The 20,025-nt window shown below is 57.1% G+C and overlaps 1 protein-coding gene across 2 annotated transcripts; it reads right to left on the bottom strand.

The window, feature by feature from the left end:
* Positions 1-633: 633 nt before the first annotated feature.
* ARHGAP35 (Rho GTPase activating protein 35) lies at positions 634-19,851 on the bottom strand. 2 transcript variants are annotated; one of them, XM_072030168.1, is made up of 7 exons: positions 19,689-19,851; positions 7,607-11,491; positions 3,862-4,006; positions 2,750-2,827; positions 1,729-1,860; positions 1,109-1,214; positions 634-1,016 (listed from the first exon to the last, which is right to left on the bottom strand). In XM_072030168.1, the coding sequence occupies exons 2-7, from the start codon at positions 11,300-11,302 to the stop codon at positions 656-658; spliced, it is 4,518 nt and encodes a 1,505-aa protein (XP_071886269.1). In that variant the 5' UTR covers positions 11,303-11,491; positions 19,689-19,851; the 3' UTR covers positions 634-655. The 2 variants fall into 2 exon arrangements, with proteins under 2 accessions (XP_071886269.1, XP_071886270.1); XM_072030169.1 differs by lacking the exon at positions 19,689-19,851 and adding an exon at positions 14,304-14,441.
* Positions 19,852-20,025: the final 174 nt, after the last annotated feature.

The following is a 20,025-nucleotide window of genomic DNA, read 5'->3' on the forward strand; positions in this document are numbered from 1 at the left end:
CACTGAGCCACATCAGATGAACCCTGGACCACGTAGGATGAGCCCCAGACTGTGCTGGACCACGTTGGGTGGGTGCTGGACCACGTCGGATGGGTGCTGGACCACGTTGATGGGTGCTGGACCACGCTGGGTGGGTGCTGGACCACGTTGATGGGTGCTGGACCACGCTGGGTGGGTGCTGGACCACGTTGGATGGGTGCTGGACCATGCTGATGGGTGCTGGACCACGCTGGGTGGGTGCTGGACCACACCAGGAGAGCCTCGGGTTGCACCAGATGCCACCAGCCGAGCCCCAGGCCGTTGATTTGCGCCGCAGCCCGCAGGATGCGAGGGGCTTGGCGGTGTCCGCAGCCGAGCCCGAAGTCAGGGGCTCGGCCCCCACCCTCTCCTCGCCCCCTGACTGAAACCAAAAGGGGGCAAAAATCCTCCCGGGGCCAGTCCGGGCGCCCCAAGTCTGCGGCGGGGTCAGGAGGGGGCGAGCACAAGCCCAGCGCCCGCCGCCCGTCTCCACGCGGCGCCTGAGACCAGACCGAGAGATTTTTTTTTTTCCTTTTTTTTTCTTTTTTTTTTTTTTAAGTTTTCTTTTCATCCTCCCCCCCCTCCCACCCCCTTCTCTCCCTCCATCTCTCTCTCTCTTTTTCTCTCTCTCCCAGGCTCACAGCGAGTGCTGCTCCGCGTGGAGCGGGGCCGGGAGGAGAGGTTGGACGGGCGACTGCGGCGACGGCGGAGGGGTCTGGGGGGGCGAAGGCTGAGCCGTGCCCGGCGCGGCGGGGAGGAAGGGGGCGCCGGTGGGGGCGGCAGATGGAGAGCCGGGGGCGGCACTGGGGGTGTCGAGGATGGGCCGGTTGTAGAAAAAGAAGGGGCACTGCTGGATGAAGAGTTCGATGATTGTCTGGTAGGTGCGGGTGGCCGTCAGGGCGTCCATGGTGCTGAAGTCGGGGCGCATCAGCGTGGGCCAGAAGCAGATGGAGAGGTTCTCGCTCGTCATCAGGTTCACCCGGTGGTTGTGGCTGACCCTGCGGGGAGGGGGACGAGGTTGTTCCCACCGCCAGCCCATCCTGGCACCGCATTGAGCCCCCCCCTCACGCATCCGGACCCCGGTACCTACTTGTTCAGGTGCCCGATGACGTATTTGAAGACCTCGTAGTTCTCCTTGGGAAACTTCCTCAGCACCTCCTTCAGCGCGTGGAGCTTCTGCTCCCGGTCGTTGATTTCTGTTGAGAGAGAGAGGGGACGGATGCAGGGAGGGAAAACGGGGAAGGACGCGGAGGTGGCAGCCAGCGGGGGCTGCCCCGGCTCTGCTCGCCCCCCCCCCGAGACCCCTTCTGAATGAGGGGATTTGGCTCAAAAAGCACCAGCAGGCGTTAGAAAGACTCCGGAGTAACGAGCGACGCTAATGAACCACTCATTAGCGCCGTGAGGTGCGCTGATAAAGTAATTATCATGCCAAAAGGCAGTAATTAAAATCAAAACGACACCGCCCGCAGCCACCCCGAAGGCTCCTCTGCTGCCACGCGGATGCTCAGCGCGTTTTCCCCACGCGCCTCGTGGTTTGGGGTTTTCTTTTTGCCAGATTTTCTAAAAATCCTGGGCAGACGGTGCTGGGAACGGGGTGGCAGCGAGGGCACCAGCGCGTTTTGGGGCACAAAACGTTAATCTGAGGGTTTTGGGGAGGGATTTGGGGTTCTGGAAGGATGAAGAGCGGGGTCCAGCCCCGGTGCTACTCACTGTGCGCCTCCACCAGCTCGATCTGCATGTTGTAGGGGACCAGGGGGTCGGGCAGCTCCGAGAAGAAACTCTTCATGGCCCCGGCCACAGTGTTCACGGTGAAATCCTTCTCGGCCAGGTCCAGGTTGTGATCTGCAAGGAAAGGGGCTGCGGGGTTACACCCCGAGAGCGGAGAGGGACCCGAAGCAAGGAGGGGGTTTAGGATGGGCAGCGGGGGCCTGGGGGACGCTGGGTTTATTCTGAGATGGGATTTTGTCACTTTACATCGCCTAAAAGCCCTGAACTTCCTCCCCGGAGGAACCGACCTCAGGACAGCTCCAATTCCCACCGGTTTGGTTCATTTAATAAACGATGAACCTCTCCTGATCCCCAGCGGCTGAGCCAAAGGTGCTGAAGGAGAGCACCCAGGGAAAACGATAAAAACGTTCTTTGGGAAGCAAAACCCAGAAAAACATGGGGTAGGGCCCCTCCTGATGCCCAGACCTGGTTATTGGAACCTAACCCAGTGCTGCAAACACCGGGGTGAAGACCCATCAGGTTTGTCTGGGCTGTAAAAATCACAGTGGCTTAATATGGCTGTGGGCCACACATGATAAAACGGGTTTTTATGTGTTAAAATGGGTTTTCATGTGTTAAAATGGGTTTTCATCCTTGTTAAAATGGGTTTTTATGTGTTAAAATGGGTTTTCATCCTTGTTAAAATGGGTTTTCATCTGTTAAAATGGGTTTTCATGTGTTAAAATGGGTTTTTATGTGTTAAAATGGGTTTTCATCTGTTAAAATGGGTTTTAATTTGTTAAAATGGGTTTTAATTTGTTAAAATGGGTTTTCATCCATGTTAAAATGGGTTTTCATTTGTTAAAATCGGGTTTCATCCCTCCTAACCACACTCCCCTTGCTGTGGGATCATTGCCCTAAGGGGGGAGCCGGGGTTTTTCCAAGCACAGATTTTTGGGTGTCCCCATTTTTACTGCACAGAGGCAGCCCCAGCCCAGCCAGAGGTTTGGGGTGCGGGTGTTACCCTGGTCGAACTGCCGCTGCAAGCTCTCCATCTCGGACTTGTTGCCGCTCACGCGATAGATGCCTTCGGTGCTCAGCCCTGGAGAGCAAAAAGAGCCAAAATCAGCGAAAACGGGCAACTTTGGGGAGAAAACAAACTTCCGAGCTAAAATTCTAATTGCTAAAAAAGTCGGAGCGGGCGCCCTCCTCGTCGTCGAAAGCAATTTGCCTCCTCGGGGAAGGAAAACGAGGTTCATGGACCAGCCTCGAACCCCGGGCTGGACACAAAAGGCTCAGTGTTTGCTCGTGCCGAAAAACCCCAGCAGCAGCTGCCACCGTTTGTCTTGCTGCAATTCCAAAGAAGCTCGGCGGCGGCGGCCAAGCGAGCCAAAATCTCCATCTTTCACCCCAAAGGCCGGCCCTGGCAGCCCCCCAGCGCGGGGATTTGGGGCTATCGGCCAGCCCCGGGGTGTGCTGGGGCTCTGATTTTACAGCCAGAGCTGAATTTCCCCCCCCCGAGGAGGAGGAAAAGAGGCAGAGCAGAGCCCTCCACCCTCGGCTGAGGAATTAGGGAGAAATCAAGGAGAGGGTTTGGAGGGGGACACTTCGTGTGTGCGTGCCAAAAAGCTTTACCGAAGGCTTGGAACAGCAGAAATTTGGGTGTAAATGGTAAAAAAATAAGTGGTGCTGGTGAAAGAAGCGTGCCAGCTTGCTGCCCCGTGTCTAGTAGGAACACGGGGAGAGCTGATGTGGAAATTGAGGGCAGAAGAGAGGGTTTTAGTGAACCCCGCTCCCCGAGGCAGCACCTCCACTGCTCCAGGAGCAGATTTTGGGGGTCAAAAAGGGGTTTTTTAAAGCGATGTGTGCCTACAAGAGGAAGCACCAGGCTCATTCATCTCACTTCTCACCCTGGGGTCAAAAAAACCCGCCCATTTCTGCTCTGCCACGAGTCAGGTGGGAAATACCCCCCAAAAAAAACAAAAAAACACAAAAAAAGGGAGGGTAAAATCTCTCCCAAAAAAAAGCCCCAAAACCCTGAGTTTTAAGGCCGAAGGAAGATTTCCAAGGGCCAGCGGCGTGCTGCTGAGTTCCCAGAGCACAAAACTTTTCTCCGAGAGCCCAGGAGGCTCCTACCTGTGGCCTCGATGTACTCGATGCACCTCTCGATGAAGATGGGGATGGGTTTCTCCGGGGTCACCACGCTGCTCAGAGGCACCCCGAAATAGTTGCTTTCCCACATCGCCTTCGTGATGGACGGCCGAGGCTTGGGCTTTGGTTTCTGCAGGAGAGAGAGGAGCGGGGTTAGGGTCAACACCAAAAAAAACCCCTCCCGTTTATTCACGAGCAGCAAATTTGGGCTCAAAAAGGAGAAATCTGCTGCCACGGCGCCGAGCAGCTCCACGGGGAGAGAGAAAGCATCCTGCAATTAGTCAGGAGCGCACCTTCAATTAATTACTGGTAATTATCACGACAAATCCTTGCTAGGACCTATCCTAGAATTACTGCTACGCGATGAAAACGACGTTTTTTGGAGCGGGTTGCTGTTATTAACCTCATTTTTCCCCCAAAACGGGTGGCAGGAGGGTAAAAGGGCACCTGGGGAAAACAAAACCCGCGGGGACCTTTCCAAAATTTGCCATCAGCTTTCAGGGTTAATTAACGCCCAGGTCCAACCGCGGCGATGTTTTGGGGTTTTCTTCCCCAAATCAGCTCGGAGCTGCCCCCCCGTGGGAAACCGGGTGTATTTTTGCTGAAAAGCTCATTTTTTGGAGTGATGCTCGCCCACACCTAATGCTGCACCTCCTGGGGTTTGTCTTTGGTGGAAAATAAATGCTGTTTTCCTATAAATACGTGTTTTGCCACGGTCTTTTGCTAGAAAAACCCTTTTGGGCATTTGCTGGGAAGGGAATCACCAGAAAAGGGGAGAAATTGGGGAAAAAAGGGGGCTGGAAAGCTGGTTCAACGTGCTGGGGTGGCGTAGGGAACGCATCCTCAGACCGATCCCAAAATGCTGCCGTTGTGACCCAAAAGAAACCCCGGTGCTGTTTGAGCCCGAGCGCAGCAGTACCGGCCACCACGCAGGCTCCAGCCGAGAAAATGGGAAGGATTTCTTAGAAATTTATTAAAAAATGATCATTTTGGGGACTTATTCCTGCAGAGCTGCAGGTGCCAGGGAAGGGCTGCGCCGCGGTGTTTTAGGGTGGGATCTGGGGAGAAATCACCACCAGGTGCACATTTGTGATTAAAAGATCTTAGTTTTGTGATTAAAAAAGTCAAAAATCTCCTATTTTGTCTGTTCGGTGGGGTTTTTTTGCACTTTGTCCTGCTGGCGAGCTGCAGATGAAAGCACCCCCGGTGCCACCAAGCCCTGAGGGGTTTGGGTTTCCTGCAGGACGTGGCCGGAGCGAGGGATTTTTATTTTTGGAGGAGCGTGCCGGCGGCTGGCCACAAGGAAATGCCAGCAAACCCCGAGAATTGGTAAACCAATTTTACCAATTAATTGGTAAATTGGGGAAAACCTTTTTGTCACCAAGCCTTGAGGGCGCCGTGGCCACGGCGTGCGCAGCGCATCCCGCGGTGCGGCGGACCCGAAGGAGAGGGGGGGGGAAAGGGAAGAGGAAATCTGCCCGCTGATTAAATTAATTATCAAGTGAGTCATCGAGGGAAGAAGGAAAATTAAAAAAAAAAAAAAACAAAAACCAGACTGGGGGGAGCTGCTGTCAGCTGCAGCATCCGCTCCCCAGCCCCGCGGAGAGGGACGAAGGCGCTGGAAAGCCCAAGGACCTCAAATATCGGCCTGAATTGGGCTTTTGGGCCAAATTCCGCGGATTTAGGTGCAATTTGTGGTGGGCGAATCTCACACGGGGTATTTGTGGCGAAACGGAAAGGTTTTGGGGAGGTTTGAAGCGCCTTGTTAGGGGTACGGGGCTAAATTCTGCCACCGCTGCTCTCGTTCCTCACAGATTTTGTCCGGTTTAGCCAAAATTCCACCGTTTGCTGCCAAAAAAAAGCATTTCTGCTCCTGCCCTGTGCAAGCCGACCCTGGGGCTACCAAATCAAAAATCAAGAAATAGGAAATTTTCAGAGTCACCAAAACTGGGAGGGGGGGGGAATAAAACACGAATTACTGCTCGGGGGGCATTTGGGGATCCCCAAAGCCGGGCAGGGCAGCGCTTTTGGAAGCCGCTTTGCTTTTTCCTGTTTGGTGACTATTTGAGAGCTGCTCGCCCTCCGTTTCCAATGGAAATTAATAATGCCTTTTAATTTCCTTAATTGCTTTTGCAGCGGGCTCCACCGGCAGCTCCCGCTGCTCCCTCTGCTGGGTCCGGGCGGCCGAGCATGGGTTTGCTTTTTCGGAAGCTCTGGACTCCCAAAACACCCAAATTTGGGGCATGTTTAGGAGATATTTAGCTCGGTTCCTCCTCCGGCTTCACCTCTGCCATCGATGCAAATATTTTCTTCGTGGGAACAGGAGTTAAAAAGGGGGAGTTTGGGCTGAAAAGCTTCAAATGCGCAACTTTGAACGGATGCTGGCAGCCAGGACCCAAAAATGGGCATTTTTCCAGCAAAAAGCCGCCCTCGGGGTCGCTCCTGTCCCCGTGTTTTGGGCTGCGCCTCCTGTTTCCCCCCGAAATTCCCCGTTTTTCTGCAGAGTCACGGAACGCCTGGGTCGGGCTGGGGCTGATAAGGAACCGCGGAGATAAACCTCGTGGTTTTCCACCCCGCTGCCAACAGAGCCCATAAAGGGCAGCTCCAGCCGACGGTGTCGGGGTCACCTTCACCCAGGGGGCAAGCACCAGGACCAAAATAGCTTAAAAAGCCCCAAAAAACCTCGAAATCCCCTGTAAAAACCATCCACAACCCCTGGTTCCACCCGGGCTGCCCCCAGCGGAGGAGCGCAGCTGGCAGCGCCGGCGGGACAGAGATTTTCGGCTTTCCTGCCGGAAAGCCAAGCAGCACCGGGTTTCCCTCCCCGGGACGGAGAGGTTTTTGGCTGAAAAAGGGAGAAAAAGCCTCAGCTGGAGGGCTTAGGGACAGCAGCAGAATTATTGTCACCTCGAGCTGTCACCAAAGGATCCCTGAGCAGGGCAGCCACGCGCCACCGCCAGATCTACCTGCCGTGACCACTTAATTGCTTTTTAAAAATCTCCTATTTTCATTTTTTTTTCTTCTTATTATTTTTTTTTAATTTTTATTATCTTTATTTTTTAATTTTTATTATCTGCAGGGGTGCTGCAGGTGCTCGCCCACGCCCTGCCTTGCCCCTCGGGTAACGCCGACCCCACTTTGCGCCCTACGAGGGGGACACGGGCACGTTTTGGCACGGCCGAGCGCAGCTCGTTGTAGCTTGTCACCTAATTGTCACCCCTCAGAGGGGACACCCGTAACGAGCACGGGGAGAACCCCCTCGGAAGCGACACGGTGGGGTCAGGCTGGGAGTAACCAAAAACGTTAAGGACTGCAGACTTCACCGACTCCAACGATAACGCCTTGGGTTTGGGCTGTGATAATTCAGCCAACTGCTCCCAAATCCAGCCGTTGTGACCCTTAGAGGACAAACAGCATTTATTTATTTATTAATTTTTTAAACGGAACAGGCTCCCCCAGAGACATGGTCACGGCACCAAGCCTGTCGGAGTTTAGGAAGCCTCTGGGCTGTGCTTTTAGTTATATGCTCCGAATTTTGGGGTAGAGCTGTGCGGTGCCAGGAGCCGGGCTCGGTGATCCGCGCGCGTCCCTTCCACCTCGGGATATTCGAGGGTTTTAGGACTCCCGCACCCCACACCAGCAGCATCTGAGCTCCCTCCCAGTAAAACCAGCAGAAAAAAAAGCGATTTCTGCCCTCAGCTCGGAGCCTTCCCGAGGTTTCCACCCTTACCTTCGTCGTCCTCCTCAGGCTGCGCAGGATGTTCCTCCGCCGGGGGTCCTCCCCGTCCGCCGACTCGTAGGGGATAACAGCGTTGTCGCCCTTATACCCCTGGGAGCTCTGGTCTTCCTCCTTCTTCCGAATTGGCCCCAGCTCGTCGTCGCTGCCCACGCTGAAGCTGGTCCGGTAGCTGGCAAAGCGGCCGAGCCTCGTGCAGCGCGTCCGATACAGCACGGGCTTGCTGACGGCCGAGACTTTGCGGCCCCGCTCCAGCGAGCTCGTGTCCATCTCGCTGTCCGAGCCGTTGCCGCTGCCGTTGGACTGCGCCTTGTTGATGTTGCGGATGGTGATGATCTTGCCCTGCGTGCTGTCGTGGGGCACGGAGTAGATGTTCTCCTCCTCGTTCCTTGGCTTGACCACGGCGTCCATCGGCTCGGCGTAGTCGGAGGGGTCGAAGCCGTCCGTGGGCAGCCAGCTGCTGGAGGACACCGACTTCCTCTGCCCGTCCCGGTGCCCCTGCTCCAAATACGAGAGGTCCCCCTTGGTGATGTCGAAATGCACGGGGGGCTTTGGTTTCACCGGAGGAGGTACTTTGTTGTTCAGCTTGCTTTCAAAAGTGCTCATGACGGAGATGAAAGACAAGCCGTCGTTCCCCTCCAGCTCCATGGAGAGCTTCGAGTGGTCTTTGGGCAGGGCAGGCACGGCCGTGTCCTCCCTGAAGGGGCTGTAGGTGGGGGGCTCGATGTCCTCCTCCGAGTCCTGCAGGTTGGAGTTGCAGAGCGGCGAGCCCGCCCGCGGCGAGTTGAACACCTCCTCCGTCGTGCTGCACGCCTCGGCCACGTTGTCGTACATGTGGGTGGCCTCGATGATGTTTTTTTTCTCCACCACGTCCTTGAAAAAGGAGTGGAAGATCTCCAGCTTGTGCTGGGGCTGGCTGCAGGGGATGGCGGTGAACTTGCCGTCGATCTCCTGGGCGATCTCCTCGCCCTCGCTCAGCTGCTCCCGGCTCAGCTCGTTGTCCAGGATGTCGACGGCGCCGTCGGTGAGCGCCACGAGCTGCACGGGGATGATGTCCTGCACCTCGCACAGGAAGGCACGGAGCATGGCCAAGGACGCCTTGCGCTTGGCCGCGTAGAAGACGATGTAGCCGTGGACCAGGCGGCTTTTCCTGACGCTGAAGGACGAGTGGTAGGAGAGCAGCGAGAGCTCCAGGCGCCTCCGGTGGGGCCCGACGGCCAGCTCGAGGAGGATGGAGCTGCTGCTGCCGCACGGCGAGGGCCGGTAGCTCTGCGACTGCAAGATGGGCGCCAGGAGGTCGTCGGCGTCGAAGGGGTCGCCGCACATCAGGCACATGACGATGCGCAGGTCCACGTCCGCCAGCTCCTTGATGCTGGAGGTGGAGCTGACCAGGTTGAGGTTGCGCTTGGAGTCCAGCAGCCCCTTCAGGACCTGGCTGATCTGCTTCTCGTTGATGTTGCGGCCGTAGGCGATGCCGGCCGAGGCGGGGTCGAGGAAGACGCACTGCAGCTTGCTGGCGATCTGCTGGCCCTGCTGGACCAGGCTGTGCAGGGTCTCGCCGCTCGTGTCCCCCCTCTTGTTGACCAGCATCAGGGTGAGGGGCAGGTGGGCCAAGTGGTTCTCCCTCCGGCCGATGGTGGACTCCCGGCTCTTCTCGATGCTCTCCACGACGTAGGAGAGCGACTCCTTGGAGTTGTAGAGGCAGAGGCAGCCGTGGGGCTGGAAGGTGGGCGTCTGGAAGGCGTTGACGGGCAGCCGCACGTTGCCCTCGATCGGCCGCAGGGACAGCTCGTACATCTTGCCCTCGATCACGTACTTGTCGTCGTTGGTGCACAGCGCCCGGATCTCGTTGGCCAGCTCCCGCGCCAGCCCGTCCTTGCCCAGGATCACCAGGTTGATCCTGTCGATGTTGGCGTCCGACAGCAAGTTCTTCTGGTTGCGCTCCGAGGGCCTGATGAAGCAGGAGCTGACCAGCTGCTCGATCTTGGAGTCGATGCAATCCGGGCAGCTCGGGCACGTCTCCTTCGTCGGGTGGTAGACGAAATGGATGTGCTTGAGGATCAGGGCGTCCCGCTCGGCCTGCAGCTTCTGCAAGGCTTTGAAGCGCTGCTCCTCTCCCAGCACCTCCTGGATGACGCCCATCTTCTCCTTGCTGGGCTTGGCGTCGAGCTCCAGCTCGTAGAAGAGCTCCGAGTACTCCAGGAGCAGCTCCTGGAACTCCTCCTTGGCCTTCTCGATGATCTGTTTTTGGTGCTTGCTGTAGATGTCCATGTAGATGGACTCCTCCAGCCACATGTAGAAATCCTCGTTCATGATGAAGCTGCGGGCTTCCTCCCAGGGCTTCCCGGGCGTGATGAAAGGGGAGGTCTCCAGGTTTTCTTTGAAAGCCCTCCTCATCTCCGCCCTTTTCCTCTCGTTCCTCAGCTTCTCCAAGTGAGCCTCGTAGAGCTGCTCGGCGGGCTGGGTCTCTATCAGGTCGAAAGGGATGCGCTCGTTCTCCATGTTGTCGATGTGGCTCGTGGCGTCCCAGGGGGTCTCCTCCAGGACCACGAACCACTTGAGGAAATCCGGCTTCGCCTCCAGGAGCTTCTGCACCTTCACGCAGCTCAGGTGATCGATCTCGTCCAGGTCGGGGACGAGGGCATCGAAGGCCTGAGGGAGCTTGGCGAGATAGATCTTCCTCCTGCGCTCGATGTGCTCCTGCTTGAGGCGGTGGACGTGCTGCAGGAAGAGCTTCTTGGCTTTCTGCGTCCCCTCCAGGTAGACGTACTCCTGGTACTCCGCCGAGGACTGCATCTTGCGGCTGACGTTGGACCACGTCTCGTTGTGGTTCTTGACGATGCGGCTCACCAGCCACTCGTACTTGTCCTTGGCGGCGGCGATCTGCTGGCTCTGCTGCTTCAAAGCCTCGAAGTAGGGGATGATTTTCGTCTTCCCCCGGCTCTTGTCGACGAGCTGCACCAAGGTGTTGAAGGCCAGGTCGATGTTGACGTTGGAGCGGGCCGACGTCTCCACCACCTGCAGGTTCTTTTTGCTTAAGGCAAAAGTGTGTGCATCCCGAATGTACCGCTCCACGCCCTCGTCGCACTTCGTCAGGACCACCACGATGGGCTTTTTCGTTTTGGCCAGCTGATTGTAAAGGTTGGAAACGAATTTCAGCTGATCGTCAAAGTTCCTGTTCATACCCCTGCTAACGTCAATGCAGAGAAGAAAGCCATCGACCAGCAGCTTTCCGTCCGGCATCTGTTTTTGTTCAAAGTCCTGCTCCAGCCCGAGCTGATCAGTGCAAAAGTACATGAGCTTTTCAGCCGACGCCAGCTTGGTCGCCGCAGCCCTCTTGATGTAGGGCTGCAGGGCCGTGCTGCGGTGCGGCTGAAAGGTCTGGTCGTCGATGAACTCCGTCTGCTCCACCACGTGCATTTTACACTCGGCGCAGTCCTCCAGGGAGCGCACCACCTCCCCCCAGTAGAGGAAGTGGTCGTTATTGACCACCCTTCCCCCAAAGTCACTGGTGCTGAGGACCGAGGTGTGGTCCAGGTGAAATTCGTCGGCGCTGGGCCGGACGAAGCGGTTGCACAGGCAGGATTTCCCGATGCCGCACTGCCCCTTCTCCTTCTCCGTCCCCGACAACCCCACCACGCTAATGTTATAGGTGGGAATGCGAACATCTTGCTTTCTTGCCATCATCATCGTCCGCACATCCTGTCCCAGCCCACCGCTTCCGAGAGGATTTAGGGTTCGCGGCTGCGGCGCTCGGCGGGGGCAGCTCTCAGGCCAGGCGAGGCGCCGGGGCGAGGAAATCCCCCGTGCCCATACTGCGCGCGCCGGCAGCGGCTCAGTGCTCGCCCATCCCCGGCGTCGGGCGGCCGACGTTCACCCCTAGGAGAAAAGAGAGAGGAGTCAGCGCCCAGCGTTCCTCCCCCGTGCCCCGTTCCTTCCCCCGCCGCCCCGTTCTTGGGATTTAAGCCCCAAAAATGAAGGGAGAGCAGCGAAACGAGAGGTTTGGCTTTGCTCTTCGACGGCGAGCAAGCGGCTGGCTATCCGATCCCACTTCCATCGGCGGGATTACCTCTCTCACCCGCCGCGTGGTCTAATAGGATCAGAGGGGTTTAGAAAGGAAGAGGCAGAAGGAGAAGGATCCAGATAAAACCCTACAGAGGAGCCCCGGGCGCGCTCGGAGCCCCGGTGGCGGCGTCTTCCTCGGAGGAAGGAGCGCTCCCAACCGGCGCCCTCGATCCCAATTGGCGCCCTCGATCCAAATTAGCACCCTGGATCCCAATTAGTGCCCCGGATCCCAATTAGCGCCCTGGATCCCAATTAGCGCCCTCAAAACGCAGCAATTGGCCCTCGTTTGTTTTACAATACGAGAGCAGAAAAGGGTTTCGCAGCTCCGGGAAAAGGCGAATTAACTCCGCATGCAGATGACACCCTGCCGGGGAGCCGGGGCTCTCCTGCGCCCGCTGGGGTGGCCGGACCAGGCAGTTCTTCCAGTTCCCTTCTCCTCGGGCTGGGTTGCACAACACGCAGAAGCTGCTGCGAACCCGAAACGCCGCTGCACGCTCCCAAAAAACCTACCCCGACGCCCGAACCCATTGCCGAACCCCTCGGCGAGCTCGCCCCCGGCTCGCACGGTTCCGGAGGCTGCAAGGAGGGGGGAAAAGGGGAGGAATCGGGGCAAAACGCGGGGATTTGGGGGGGTTTAGGATCCTGCCCTCGGTGCTGCCACCCTTTCCAGCTCCCCCCCGAGCACGATGCTTCCTGCAGGAGCACCACTCACCCGCAGCGCGTGGCGCTCCTCGGGGCGAGCCTGCGGCGGGCAAAAGGGCGGAACAACCGCAGCACCGGTGCAATGTAAACTATGCTGCCGAGCAGCTGTCAAACCCTTAATTATTTTTGAATAATTACTCATCGCTGAATTTTAAGGAATGCAGCTACTCCCTGGGAGGCTGGCCGGGGCTCACGCGGCCTCCCCGCAGCTCCTGGGGGGAGCACCCCGATTTGCCTCGACCCTTGCCGTTTTGCCCTGTTTGGGGACGGGGCACGGGGAATTGGGTGCGAGGGGGGGGTGCCCGGCCCCACAGCACCGTTTTGGGGTGCTGCTGCTCTCCTCCATCCTCTCCGGGGCACAGGAGCCCCCCCCTGTGCTCCGCAGGGTCACAAAGCGCCGAGTTTTGTGGAGAAACCGAGGCGATTTTCGGGTTTTGGAGGGGGTGTGGGAATCACGGCGGTCTCTGCGGCTGCGATGTGCGGAAGCGGTCGGGCTGCACCGAGGGTGAACCGAAAGCTGCAGAAAGATTTTGCCAAAAGGAAACCACAGCAGTGACAAAGGCGGTGGCGGTCCCCTTTCACTTCCCCCCCCCAAAAAAAAAAGCAGGACGGGGCGAGGAGCAGCTCGGGGAACCTTTCGTCCTTCCCTGTGTGCGCCCAGGGGTTCCGAGCGGCGCCGTTCATCCGTGGGGAGCTGCCGGACAGCCCCGAGCTGGAAGCTCTGTGATTAACAATTAATCTGGGATTTGCCCCAAAATGAAAGGCCTTCCTGGATGGGAAGGTTCAGCAGAGGGACGACAAAACCTACAGGGGAGGGTTGAAATTTAGGATCGTTCCTCGAGGCGCGCTGTCCAACCCGACACCCATCGGGGCGTAATCCTGCCAAGGGGTCACAAAACTCTCTTAAAAACCACAAAAACCTTTAAAAACGACCCCGCGAAGGCAGCTGACGCAGGGCCCGCCCCGTTTCCCACGTTCACCCAGGACCCAGCGTGGGTTTCCTCTCTCTCTCCTCGCTTTTCTCACCGTGCCACGGGCGCAGCGGGTGCCCGAAATGGGTCAGGGGCATCTTTGGGCAGAGCCATTTCGGCCCCATCTGGGGCCAAAACGCTTTAATCTGCTGCAAGCAGATGGGCTGCTCGAAGGTGGGGGGGGGGAGCGCAAAAGCACCCCCCTCCCCGACCTGCTGCCCTCCTGATGCCTTTATTTTTTTATTTTTTTTTGCAAAAAAGCCACAAATGGTGAAGCTGAGGATTGTTTCCAAGAGGGATCCGGTGGGTTCCGCGCTCCAAATCCCCAAAACGCGGAGAGGGAGGGTCCCCGGCTGTGTCCCCCCCCTGCCCCCCTCCCGATGTCACCGTGTCACCGTGCCGTTGAGCTCCTGGTGTGGGCAGGGCTCGGTTGCAAAAGCGTTTCCACGAACGGGCTCAGGGAGCAAAAGGCAAGAGCAGCTCGGGCAGCTCGCCGGGCACCTCCTCCAGCGCCGCCGCCTTCGTCCCACTCGGTTTCCCTCGCCAAAACGCCCCCCCCCCCGCCGGGCAGACGCCCAAAATTGGGCACCGTCGAGGCTCCTTGCCCCCCAAAATCGTGCCGATCGGACGCAGAAAATGGGGAGAAAAATAATAATCATCATCATTATCATCATCATAAATCACAGCGGGTTGGGTTGGGTGAGGGCAGGAAGCGGCGCTCGCCCTCCCCCTGCCGATTGGCTCCAAACTGGTTTTGGGGAGAAAAACGGGGGATTGAGGTTCGGGGAGCGGGGTCGCCGTTGGGTTTTTTACCCGCGGTGGGGAAGCAGACGGACGGATCGCCCCGGAGGCAGGACAGGGGGACAGCTCACCCCTAAAACCCCCCAGCCTTGGGTCCAGAAGCCCCGCAAGGGGGCTCAGCCACCCCCCCGGCCCCCCTACCCCATCCTTACGGCGTCCTGGGGTCCCCGCCGGGCGCTGCTCCCTCCTCCTGTCCCCCCCCCAGGCCTCAGGAGCTCGCTTTCGTTTTCTGCCCTAAAAGCCTGAGTCAGGAGTTACTCATTTACGCTGGAATACCCTCCCCGCACAGCAGCCCGGGCGGAGAGGTGACGCGGGAGGACGAGGAAGGAGGAAAAAAAAAAAAAAATCAGCACGGCTCACGGGTCCCCACCGAGGTTTTTCGGGGGTGGTTTTTTTCCAAACGCTGGCAGCAGAACCAAAAGGAAAAAAAAAGGAAAAAAAGAGGAAGGGAAAAAAAAAGGAAAAAAAAAAGGGAAAAAAAAAGGAAAAAAAAGGAAAAAAAGGAAAAAAAGGAAAAGGAAAAAAAGGAAAAAAAGGAAAAAAAGAAAAAAAAGAAAAAAAAGAAAAAAAAGAAAAAAAAGAAAAAAAAGAAAAAAAAGAAAAAAAAGAAAAAAAAGAAAAAAAAGAAAAAAAAGAAAAAAAAGAAAAAAAAGAAAAAAAAGAAAAAAAAGAAAAAAAAGAAAAAAAAGAAAAAAAAGAAAAAAAAGAAAAAAAAGAAAAAAAAGAAAAAAAAGAAAAAAAAGAAAAAAAAGAAAAGAAGGAAAAAAGGAAAAAAAAGGAAAAAAAAGGAAAAAAAAGGAAAAAAAAGGAAAAAAAAGGAAAAAAAAGGAAAAAAAAGGAAAAAAAAGGAAAAAAAGGAAAAGGAAAAAAAGGAAAAAAAGGAAAAAAAGAAAAAAAGAAAAAAAAGGAAAAAAAGGAAAAGAAGGAAAAGAAGGAAAAGAAGGAAAAGGAAAAAAAAAGGAAAAAAGGAAAAAAAGGAAAAAAAATGAAAAAAAAGGAAAAAAAAAGGAAAAAAAAGGAAAAGGAAAAAAAATGAAAAAAAAAGGTGTTTTCCAGCCTCAAACACCTGAAAGCTGAAGGCTTCCCTCGCCTCGCCCGCTGTGGGAGAAGCTCCGGGCACCCCGAATTTGGGGTTTTGGTGCTGCTTTTTGGTTGTTTTTCTACACGAGCTCCGAAATTTTGTGTTTTTGGGTCACAAACAGGCACCTGGCCCCGAGCAGGGAGAGGTGACAGGGCTGGAATATCGGCAGGTGAAATTGGGGGAAAAAAGGGCAAAAACGGCTCAAGGACAGCGAGTTCCTGCGCGTGTGCCCGCTAGAGGGATGATTTTATGGAAAAAAAAAACAAAAAATGAGAAGTTTGGGGTGGATGTTTTCAATGGAAGCCCCCAAGGGACCACCCCACATCCCCCAGGGGGACCAGCCCCGTCCCGCAGCGGGTTCACGGCTCAGTGGAGGGAGAGCTGATCTCATTTTTGGTAAGAAAAAGGAAAACGGTGACCCCAAAAGGAAAAATGACGACCCCGAGAAGGAAAACGATGACCCCAAAAGAGAAAACGACGACCCCAAGGGGGAAAAACGACAGCCAAATGATGACCCCAAGAGGGAAAATGATGACCCCAAGAGGGAAAAACGATGGCCAAATGATGACCCCAAAAGGGAAAACGACGACCCCAAGAGGGAAAACGACGACCCCAAGAGAGAAAACGACGGCCAAATGATGACCCCAAAAGGGAAAAACGACGACCCCAAAAGGGAAAAACGACGACCCCAAAAGGGAAAAACGACGACCAAATGATGACCCCAAGAGGGAGAATGATGACCCCAAAAGGGAAAACGATGGCCAAATGATGACCCCAAGAGGGAAAACGACGACCCCAAAAGGGAAAACAACGGCCAAATGATGACCCCAAGAGGGAAAACGACGGCCAAATGATGACCCCAAGAGGGAAAACGATGGCCAAATGATGACCCTAAAAAGGAAAACGACGACCCCAAAAGGGAAAACGACGACCCCAAGAGGGAAAATGACAGCCAAATGATGACCCCAAGAGGGAAAACGACGACCCCAGCAGCCACCAACCCCAGCCCCGGGGTCCTCACCCCATCGGGATCCCCACCAGACCTCGGGCACCGCACTCGGAGCCTCTCCAACCGCCCCAAAAAAGCCCCTGGGGAGCCCCCAAAACCCATCCTGGGGGTTTTAGGGTCGGCGGGGCCGCGGGAGGACCCCGTGCACCGGGTGTCCCGGGGCCAAGGCTCTCTTATCTCAGATATTTTGGGGTTAGGGCGGCCCCGCAGCCTTATCTGAGGGCTCCGAAATATCCGAAATAGCTCCCGTGGAAGAGCTGGCGGGGGGCCAGGGGGCCTGGACTCTCCCCCCCCCCCCCCTCGGTCCTTAAAATCTCTCCAAATAGGAAAAAAAAATGAAAATAAAAATGATAAAAATGATAAAAATGATAAAAGTGCCGGAGCGGGGTTTTTTGGCAAGGCGACGGGCGAAGGGGCTGAGATGCGGCGACCCCGTGGGCCACGGATGTGTTTTGGGGGGGGTTTCCCTGCAGACCCCAAAGTTTTTCCCAAAATCCCCCCCCTGTGGGAGGGGGAAAAGCCCTAAAGTGAGTTTTAGGGGTTTTTAGTTTTCCCGCCCCGGTTTGGGGTCCCCGTCCTGGGCCGCCCCAATTAGCTCGGAGGGTAATTAACGGGGTCAAGATCGGGTCCTGCGTCGGTTTTTGGGGTTTCTGCTTGCTTCTTCCCTGGGGAGTTTGGGATTTTGGGGTGGGCAGATGCACAAAGCTCGGCCCCGTGGCCACGGGTTGCCCGCTGGTGATCCCAATTTCGGGTCCGTGTTTGGGGGAAGAATGCCCGATTTCTGGTCCACGTTTCATGGAGAAATCCCCAATTTCGGGTCCATGTTTGGTGGAGGAATCCCCAAATTCTGGTCCCCGTTCCATGGAGCAATCCCAAATTCCCTGGTCCATCTTCCGTGGAGCAATCCCAAATTTCTGATCCAAGTTACACAGCGTGATCCCAAATTTCTGGTCCCTCTTCTGTGGAGCGATCCCAGTTTTCTGGTCCACATCCCACAAAGCGATCCCAAATTTCTGGTCCACGTTTGGTGGAGCAATCCCCAAATTCTGGTCCTCGTCCCATGGAGCGATCCCAAATTTCTGGTCCCTGTTCCGTGGAGCGATCCCCAATTTCTGGTCCAGGTTACACAAAGCAATCCCAAATTTCTGGTCCCTGTTCCATGGAATAATCCCAAATTTCTGGTCCACGTTACCCGGAGCAATCCCAAATTTCTGGTCCATCTTCTGTGGAGCACCCCGGGCACCCTGGGGCACCCCATCAGCCCCCAAAAACACCGGGGACAAATCCTGACCTGGGATAAATCCCAAATCCAGGATAAATCCCAAATCCAGGATAAATCCCAAATCCAGGACAAATCCCAACCCAAAATATATGGGATAAATCCCAATCCGGGATAAATCCCAACCGAAAATATATGGGACAAATCCTGACCTGGGATAAATCCCAATCCAGGACAAATCCCGAATTGGGATAAATCCCAAATGCCCAGGACCCAGCCAGGAGTCCTAAAACCTCCCCCAGGAGCAGGGATTTGGCCGAAAAGCCCCAAAATAGTTATTTTTTTATGATTTTCTTTTTAAGGTGGGAAAGCCCTGCGGGAGCTCACAGCCGCCGAGGGCGCGGGGAAGAGAAAGGCGATTTGGGGCCAAAACGCCGCGGTTCAGTCAAAGCCGCTCGAAGCCCCGAGGGAAGTGGGGCGTTTTGGTGCAAAAGGGGGGGAAAACGGGAAAAATAAATAAATATATAAATAAAGGGACAGCACCAAAACCTCACAGGACCCCAAAGCAGCACCAGGACCTCCCGGACCCTCCGGTGCACCCCCCCCCGGTGTGAGGGGAAGGAGCCCCCCGGGTGGGGACGAAACATCCCGAAATGGGGTAAAAAACAGAAAAAAAAGGGATTTTAACCCCCCTGGTTGTCTTAAAATCCCCCCCCCCCCCCCCCCCGAAAGGAAAACGTCGCCCTGTGGGGGCCGGGCTCCCGGTGGAGGCTCCGGTCCCAGTTTAGGGCTGGGGTTTAGGTTTAGGGTCAGGTTTTAGGGTTTAGGGTCAGGTTTTAGGGCCAGATTCTAGGGTTTAAGGCCAAATTTTAGGGTTTAGGGCCAAGCACACAGCACGCAGCACCTGCACTCGCCCCCCCACCCCCCTCGGTGCCCCCCCCCAGGACCCGCTGCCCCCTCGCCCCGTTTCGGAAGGAGGCCGCGGGCCGGGAAGCAAAAAAAAAAAACAAAAAACAACAGAAATCGACCCAAAATCGCTGGAAATGAAAGGAAAACGAGCGGCGGGGGGGGGAGGGTCCCGCCTTGAGGGGGGGGCACCAGGGGGGGCTGCGGCCTCGCGGAGGGAAAGCGGAGCTGGGGGGGGGGGAAACAGGGAGGAGACCCCGGCACGGAGCCTCCCAGTAGGTTCCCAGTAGGCTCCCAGTACCTCCCAGTACCTTCCCAGTAGCCTCCGGATGGGCCGGAGGGAGGCCGCAGAGCCTCGGGGGGGGGTTAAGGGGGGGGGGCACGGAGCTTTGGGGGCTTTGTTTTTTTGGGGGGGGGGGTCTTTGGGGGCCCCCCACCACCTTGAGCCCCCTCCCCGAAATATTTGGCCTTGAATCCGGGGGGCAACGGGAGCTGCCCCCCCCCCAGCCCCCATCTGGGGGGGGACACCTCTGTCTGTGCCCCCCCCCCGAATTGGGGGGGGGTCCCTTAACCTAAAGGGCAGCTGCTGAGGGGGGGAGGATGGGAGAAGCCCCCCAAAAAAATATTTGGGGGGGGCTTTAAAGCTGCCCCCCCCCAGACATCACCCAGCTGGGGGAGGTGTTAAAGGGAATGGGGGGGGGGGATTTTTTTGGGGTGGGGGCTTAATAAGGAGGGGGTTAAATGGGGGGGGGGGCTTAAAGGAACCTTAAAAGGGGCGGGGTCCTTAAGGGGGGGTTAAAGGGGGGGGGCATAAAAGGGGGGTCCTTAAAGGGGGTCCTAAAGGGGGGGTCCTAGAGGGGGGGCCATAAAAGGGGGGTCCTTAAAGGGGGGTCCTAAAGGGGGGGGGCTTAAAGGGGATCTTAAAGGGGGGGGTCCTAAGCGGGTGGGCTTTGAGGGGGGGGAGTCTCCTCTCCCTAAATCGCCCCCCCCCAAGCCACAAGGGGGGGGGTGAAATCCCCCTCCCCCTCCCCCCTTAACAGAAGGGGGTGATTGGGGGGGGGGCCCCGTTCCCCCCCCCCCCCCCAACGGCTTCTAAGGGGGGGATGGGGGGGGGTCGGTGCCGCCCCCCCCCACGCTGCTGATGCTGGGGCGGGGCGGGGGGGTCCTGGTGCCCCCTCCCCCGGGCGTTGGGCGGGGGTGGGGCCGGCCCCATTGTTCCTGCCCGGTTTGGGGGGGGGGGTTCCCGATTCGGGGGGGGGTTTAACGGTGAGGGGGGGGTTACCGGTGAGGAGGGGGGGGGGGGGGCTCTGCCCGTTCCTTACCGTGGCGGCGGCGGCGCGGGGCCGTGCCGGGGGTGCTGGGGGCGGGCGGCGGCGGCGCCATCTCCCCCCCGCGAGGGCCGCCGGGGCGGGCTGGGCCTGTAATGGCGGCGGCGGCGGCGCCTTCCTCCCCCTCCCCCCTCCTCCTCCTCCTCCTCCTCCTCCTCCCTCACTGCCGCGGGGGGGGGGGGAAGAGAGGGGGGGGGCGCGCGGCGGCGGCTGCGCATGCGCGGGGAACGGGGAGGGGAGGGGGAGGGGGGCGGGGTCTGCGCACACCCAGGGGGCGGGGCTGGGTGTGCGCATGCGCAGTACGCCGCCGGGCACGATCCCTCTGAGGGTG

Source organism: Anas platyrhynchos, chromosome 33 (genome assembly GCF_047663525.1).
Source record: "Anas platyrhynchos isolate ZD024472 breed Pekin duck chromosome 33, IASCAAS_PekinDuck_T2T, whole genome shotgun sequence".
In the NCBI taxonomy this organism is placed as follows: domain Eukaryota; kingdom Metazoa; phylum Chordata; class Aves; order Anseriformes; family Anatidae; genus Anas; species Anas platyrhynchos.

Bases quoted from the DNA above. Each gene is read 5' to 3' on its own strand.
- ARHGAP35 (XM_072030168.1), bottom strand. From the start codon at position 11,302: ATGATGATGGCAAGAAAGCAAGATGTTCGCATTCCCACCTATAACATT. The intron at 1,861-2,749 runs GTAACACCCGCA...CTTTCCTTGCAG, and splicing joins GCAGCGGCAGTTCGACCAGG to ATCACAACCTGGACCTGGCC. The intron at 1,017-1,108 runs GTAGGTACCGGG...CCCTCCCCGCAG, and splicing joins GTCATCGGGCACCTGAACAA to GGTCAGCCACAACCACCGGG.